General features: G+C 39.0%; 1 protein-coding gene across 1 annotated transcript in view; it reads left to right on the top strand.

The window, feature by feature from the left end:
- LOC144980372 (uncharacterized) overlaps positions 1-7,500 on the top strand; it is a 63,910-nt gene that overhangs the window by 43,136 nt on the left and 13,274 nt on the right. Inside the window, exons 12-13 of the mRNA XM_078928075.1 lie at positions 3,167-3,254; positions 5,349-5,998. Coding sequence (XP_078784201.1) covers positions 3,167-3,254; positions 5,349-5,998 — 738 coding nt within the window. The remainder of the gene's footprint in view (positions 1-3,166; positions 3,255-5,348; positions 5,999-7,500) is intronic.

Below are 7,500 nucleotides of genomic sequence, written 5' to 3'. Positions count from 1 at the left end.
GTTGATTTTATGCAGATTTCACTGTAAGAGTGTTGATTTTATGCAGATTTCACTGTAATAGTGTTGACTTTATGCAGATTTCACTGTGAGAGTATTGATTTTATGCAGATTTCACTGTGAGAGTATTCACATAGACTTTATGCAGATTTCACTGTGAGAGTATTGATATAGACTTTATGCAGATTCCACTGTGAGAGTACTGATATAGACTTTATGTAGATTCCACTGTGAGAGTATTGATATTGACTTTATGCAGATTCCACTGTGAGAGTATTGATATTGACTTTATGCAGATTCCACTGTGAGAGTATTGATATAGACTTTATGCAGATTCCACTGTGAGAGTATTGATATAGACTTTATGCAGATTTCACTGTAAGAGTATTGATATAGACTTTATGCAGATTCCACTGTGAGAGTATTGATATAGACTTTATGCAGATTCCACTGTGAGAGTATTGATATAGACTTTATGCAGATTCCACTGTGAGAGTATTGATATTGACTTTTTAATTCAGAAAAGTGAGTGGAGCAGGCACTTATGTTGGTAACAACAAGATATGAAGTGAGTAGAAAAGTGCCAGAAGACAATAGAGAATAAAAAATTTTTCGTGGCGGTGGTGGGGTTTGAACCTGCGACCTTATTGGTACGACAACTCCGCCTGGCAGATGAGAGCGTGGCTCTACCGTGTGAGCTATCCACGAACACAAAAATATTTGAGCCACGCTCTCATCTGCCAGGCGGAGTTGTCGTACCAATAAGGTCGCAGGTTGAAACCCCACCACCGCCGCGAAAAAATTTTTATTCTCTATTGTCTTCTGGCACTTTTCTACTCACTTCATATCTTGTTGTTACCAACATAAGTGCCTGCTCCACTCACTTTTCTGAATTAAGAATTCACCCCATCCACCGGAGCATACTCAATGTCTCAATCGTTTCTATGTTATATGTTTGTGTTGAGAATATTGGCTATTAAGCTTAACTGTTGGTCAAAATTACTTCGCGGTGGTGGTGTGCGAACGAATCGGCGGTCTCAAGAAGTGGGTGAGAGAGGGATCTAGAAATGACTTGGGTTTGAAACGAATATTTTTGTGTTCGTGGATAGCTCACACGGTAGAGCCCCGCTCTCATCTGCCAGGCGGAGTTGTTGTACCAATAAGGTCGCAGGTTCAAACCCCACCACCGCTGCGAAAAAAACATTTTTTATTCTCTATTGTCTTCTGGCACTTTTCTACTCACTTCATATCTTGTTGATATTGACTTTATGCAGATTCCACTGTGAGAGTATTGATATCGACTTTATGCAGATTCCACTGTGAGAGTATTGATATTGTTGACTTTATGCACATTCCACTGTGAGAGTATTGATATTGTTGACTTTATGCAGATTCCACTGTGAGAGTATTGATATCGACTTTATGCAGATTCCACTGTGAGAGTACTGATATAGACTTTATGCAGATTCCACTGTGAGAGTACTGATATAGACTTTATGCAGATTCCACTGTGAGAGTATTGATATCGACTTTATGCAGATTCCACTGTGAGAGTATTGATATCGACTTTATGCAGATTCCACTGTGAGAGTACTGATATCGACTTTATGCAGATTCCACTGTGAGAGTACTGATATAGACTTTATGCAGATTCCACTGTGAGAGTATTGATATAGACTTTATGCAGATTCCACTGTGAGAGTATTGATATCGACTTTATGCAGATTCCACTGTGAGAGTATTGATATTGTTGACTTTATGCACATTCCACTGTGAGAGTATTGATATTGTTGACTTTATGCAGATTTCACTGTGAGAGTATTGATATCGACTTTATGCAGATTCCACTGTGAGAGTATTGATATTGTTGACTTTATGCAGATTTCACTGTAAGAGTATTGATATCGACTTTATGCAGATTCCACTGTGAGAGTATTGATATTGTTGACTTTATGCAGATTCCACTGTGAGAGTATTGATATAGACTTTATGCAGATTCCACTGTGAGAGTATTGATATCGACTTTATGCACATTCCACTGTGAGAGTATTGATATTGTTGACTTTATGCAGATTTCACTGTGAGAGTATTGATATCGACTTTATGCAGATTCCACTGTGAGAGTATTGATATTGTTGACTTTATGCACATTCCACTGTGAGAGTATTGATATAGACTTTATGCACATTCCACTGTGAGAGTATTGATATAGACTTTATGCAGATTCCACTGTGAGAGTATTGATATAGACTTTATGCAGATTCCACTGTGAGAGTATTGATATTGTTGACTTTATGCAGATTCCACTGTGAGAGTATTGATATAGACTTTATGCAGATTTCACTGTGAGAGTATTCACATAGACTTTATGCAGATTCCACTGTGAGAGTATTGATATAGACTTTATGCAGATTCCACTGTGAGAGTATTGATATAGACTTTATGCAGATTCCACTGTGAGAGTATTGATATAGACTTTATGCAGATTCCACTGTGAGAGTATTGATATAGACTTTATGCAGATTCCACTGTGAGAGTATTGATATAGACTTTATGCAGATTCCACTGTGAGAGTATTGATATAGACTTTATGCAGATTCCACTGTGAGAGTATTGATATTGTTGACTTTATGCAGATTTCACTGACTATAGGATATCAAAAACACAAATTTGACCAAACTAGGAATATTTCTTGCTTTTTTGGATTTTTTCACCAAAATTCTTAACAAAAAATGGTTGAAATCTTTTCTTTTCTTTTTTTTTTTTTTTATATCTATTATTTTTTTCTTTTGTAAGGAGTGGTAACGTAACTAAAATGAATAAGCTAACATTGTTTGACAGTTTCGTCTCAGTCAGAAAAAAAAGCATTTTTAACATTCCCTAAGAGGCGTCATGTCTCGATCTACATGTTAAGTGTTGCTATTGACTTGGTCCCCTTTGTAAAGCCATATGAGCACGTTCAGTGGATAGTGCACTGTATAAATGCTTAAGTTGTTTTTTTGGGGGTTTTTTTCTGTTTACTTTTTAAAATTGTGTCTTTTGTGTTTATATAGATATTTTTTCCCCCTGAAATTCTTGAAATTATTTTTCACCCAAAATACACATAGAGGCTACTTGATGCTTGGGGAAGATCGGATTTTATCGACGGTGTAAAATGTTCGTCTTTCAGGTCAACAACCAGACATTTCAGGCCAGTGGTGCGTCCAAGAAAGTTGCCAGACGGGAGGCGGCCGAGTTGGCCCTTCATCATGTTTTAGGTAATGAGAAACTTTGAGGTCGTCTCTAGTGTCTGTAAAAGGAATGAAATTGACATCACTCAGCTCTTTGTTATTGTTTTTAGCCAGTATTTTTTATGAGTAGTGCTCACTACATTCTATCATTCAGACTTAAAATGCTCAAGCTTACAGGGCATAGCTTTGTCTGTAGGTACTCGGTACCTTTTTGACTTTCTTGACTTATGCCTCTTGACTCCTGGCGAAGCATAGGGCCTCAACAGCATCTTCTGTCCTTGGCACAGACCTTTGTCTCACTCCAGGTAAGATTGGAGACGCACAAATCTTGGTGAAGGCTTCTCCTCCACGTCTGTTTGTTTTGGACGACCCAGTTTCCTCTTGTCCTGTGGGTTCCATTCGAGAGCCTGCTTGGTTATATTACAGGGTTCTTTCCGCAGGGTATGGCCAACCAACCCATCGCCACTTTCTGCGTCTGACCTGGACATCCATTTGTTCTTTTTGGGTACGAACCAAAGACCGTACCGCTGAGCCACTCTGCCCCCACGTACCAGACCTACTTCCTGTTTCAGAAATTCTGTAAAATTACGAACCAAAGACCGTACCGCTGAGCCACGCTGCCCCCACGTACCAGACCTACTTCCTGTTTCAGAAATTCTGTAAAATTACGAACCAAAGACCGTACCGCTGAGCCACGCTGCCCCCACGTACCAGACCTACTTCCTGTTACAGAAATTCTGTAAAATTACGAAATTTTGACCCAATTTCAGCGCTTCATGGACATTTCTCAGCCGATGGTTTTCCTCGGATCCGCGGAAATCCGCGATTTTGGAGTCCAGAGGAGGAATTTCCTCCTTTTAAAAATTACATTTTCTCGAAATAATGTGCTAGCAATGAGAGAGTTGAATTGTGGTGGAACACACAGGTGCAGTTTCCCACTCTCCAGAAGTTAGCTAGAGTATCAATGATAGTCTATCATCTCAATTGCTCTAAAAGTGGGGTTTAGTGCAGTAGAAATGGGGCTTAAAGGCAATCGTTCAACATTTTCCTACTTTGTCACTTTTTGTCACCATCAGAACTGCTTTCTAAGTCATGAAAACTCATTGAAAATGAAAGTTGATGCCAAACTACAAAATGTGGAGGATTTTGAAGTGGTATTTAATCCTTGTGAGGAAAAATTGTTGATTAAAAAAAAAAAACAAATGAAAAATTGAGCTTTAGATAGCGCAATATCCACTAAATGTGCTCAAAGCGCTTTACAAGGGGTCCCTGGTCAACAGCAACATCTAACATGTAGGACGGGACATGACGACTGTTGGGCGATATTACAATTTTTCGGACAGAGACAATGCTGTTAACGGCCAGGTACTCATTTTACACCTGTACGGTGAGAGAATATGAGTAAAGAGCCTTTTCCAAGGACTCAACTATGCGCTGAGCACGAGGCTCGAACCCAGGACCTTCCGATCCGAAAGCGAGTGTCATACCACTAGACCACATAGCCGCACAAGATAAAAGATAACTATAGCGACTAGAATTTTGATCTCTTAATAAATTACGAAATTGAAGTTTTCAAGTAGGCAGGCCTAGTGTGGTAATAGCGATGGAATACAGCAAGATTGTGTCCCGTTAAACGGGGAAACTTTGCCTAAAGGGGAAACTTTGTCCCTGTGAATTTGAAGCATTTTGAGTAATCTTGACTTTGATCATAGGAAATCATTGGCACACAACTTAATATACTCTTATTGGTCCAAAATTCAGGAGGCAAAGTTTCCCCTTCATGCAAAATTATCCCAGCTGACGGTATAAAAAAAAATACAACGAATAACCAACAAATAAGCTAAGACCTTTAGTAATGTTATAGGGATTGATGACAAAGGGAAAAATGATTCATTTGATATCCCTCCCTCCCTCTCTCTCTCTCTCTCTCTCTCTCTCTCTCTCTCTCTCTCTCTCTCTCTCTCTCTCTCTCTCTCTCTCTCTCTCTCTCTCTCTCTCTCTCTCTCTCTCTCTCTCTCTCTCTCTCTCTCTCTCTCACACACACACACACACATACACACTTCCCAATCCGCCCCGCCCCCCCCCTCCCCTCTTTTTTTTGCCTTTCCTTTCTCTGTACAGGTGCCCCAACAGTAGCTGTGGAATCCCCAGGCAAGCAATCAGTGGTGGATTGTACTGCAGAGTATAGAAAAACAAGATCCACCTCAAATTTAGCACCTGAAAAGAAAGAAAATAAGTCGTCTACCAATTTAGCAAAAGGCAAACGGAAAGTATCACCCACCAATTTAACGAGTGAAAAGAAAGAAAAGACATCAACTACAAATATAACAGTCGAAAAGAAAGAAAAATCACCGACTACACATTTAACTGTTAAAAAGAAAGGAAAAACATCGACAAATTTAACAGTTGAAAAGAGAGAAACAGGACCATCCACGAAAAAGAAAGAAAAAGCATCATCTGTTTATTTAACAGTTGAAAAGAAAGAAAAAGCATCCACCACAAATTTAACAGTTGAAAAGAAAGAAAAAACATCCACCTCAAATTTAACAGTTGAAAAGAAAGAAAAAACATCCACCACAAATTTAACAATTGAAAAGAAAGAAAAAACATCCACCACAAATTTAACAGTTGAAAAGAGAGAAAAATCATCAAAAGTGGATAAAATTGTGGACCCAGTCACCCGATTCATGAAACTTCAACCAAATGCCACGTTTTCATTGGTCAATACCTCTGGAAAGGACCATGCCCGTGTCTTTACCATGGCAGTGACGGTGAGTGTTGATATGAGTAACGATAGCACACCCACACACACACACACACTGTCAAAATTCGCAGTAACCTGGCTGTTATAAAATTATGTTCACTTTCTAAAATTAGATTTTTTATTTAGAATTGAGCTTTTATATAGCGCAATATCCGTGCTCAAAGCGCTTTACAAGCAGTCCCTGGCCAACAGCAACATTTCACATCTAGGGTGGGACATGACGCCTGTTAGGCGATATTACAATTTTTTTTTTCGGACAGAGACAACGCTGTTAACTGCAGGTACTCATTTTACACCTCAGTGCAGTGAGAGAATGTGAGTTAAGAGCCTTCTCCAAGGACTCAACTATGCGCCAAGTGAGGCTCGGACCTTCCGATCCAAAAGCGAGTGTCATACCACAAGACCACATAAGGAGTCATTCAGAGTGATCCAGAGTTTATCCTTCTCACCGTAGCCATCGTAAAGTTATAGTAGCCATTGTAAAGTTATAGTAGCCATCGTAAAGTTATAGTAGCCATCGTAAAGTTATAGGAGCCATCGTAAAGTTATAGTAGCCATCGTAAAGTTATAGGAGCCATAGTAAAGTTATAGGAGCCATCGTAAAGTTATAGTAGCCATCGTAAAGTTATAGTAGCCATCGTAAAGTTATAGGAGCCATCGTAAAGTTATAGTAGCCATCGTAAAGTTATAGGAGCCATCGTAAAGTTATAGGAGCCATCGTAAAGTTATAGTAGCCATCGTAAAGTTATAGTAGCCATCGTAAAGTTATAGGAGCAATCGTAAAGTTATAGTAGCCATCGTAAAGTTATAGGAGCCATCATAAAGTTATAGGAGCCATCGTAAAGTTATAGGAGCCATCGTAAAGTTATAGTAGCCATCGTAAAGTTATAGGAGCCATCGTAAAGTTATAGTAGCCATCGTAAAGTTATAGTAGCCATCGTAAAGTTATAGTAGCCATCGTAAAGTTATAGCCTGAAACCGTATCCATCGTAAAGTTATAGCCTGACGCCGTAGCCATAGTAAAGTTATAGCCTGATACTGACCCAAAAATGACGTCAAAATGCCAGTCTTTTGCCACGAAAAGAAAACAAATCGTGAGTTGTATTCAATAGTTCAACCAATGAAATAACTTGTTTCCATGAGCTCTACTAACGACAACTCACTAATGACGTCAAACTGCCAGTCTTTTGCCACGAAAAGAAAACAAATCGTGAGTTGTATTCAATAGTTCAACCAATGAAATAACTTGTTTCCATGAGCTCTACTAACGACAACTCACTAATGACGTCAAACTGCCAGTCTTTTGCCACGAAAAGAAAACAAATCGTGAGTTGTATTCAATAGTTCAACCAATGAAATAACTTGTTTCCATGAGCTCTACTAACGACAACTCACTAATGACGTCAAACTGCCAGTCTTTTGCCACAAAAAGAAAACAAATTCGTGAGTTGTATTCAATAGTTCAACCAATGAAATAACTTGTTTCCATGAGCTCTACTAACGACAACT

This window comes from Berghia stephanieae, chromosome 9 (assembly GCF_034508935.2).
Source record: "Berghia stephanieae isolate SIO BIC M18660-M18661 chromosome 9, UCSD_Bste_1.3, whole genome shotgun sequence".
Taxonomy (NCBI): Eukaryota; Metazoa; Mollusca; class Gastropoda; order Nudibranchia; family Aeolidiidae; genus Berghia; species Berghia stephanieae.
Note: the sequence above shows the minus strand (reverse complement) of the source record. Positions and strands in the feature narration are given on the sequence as shown.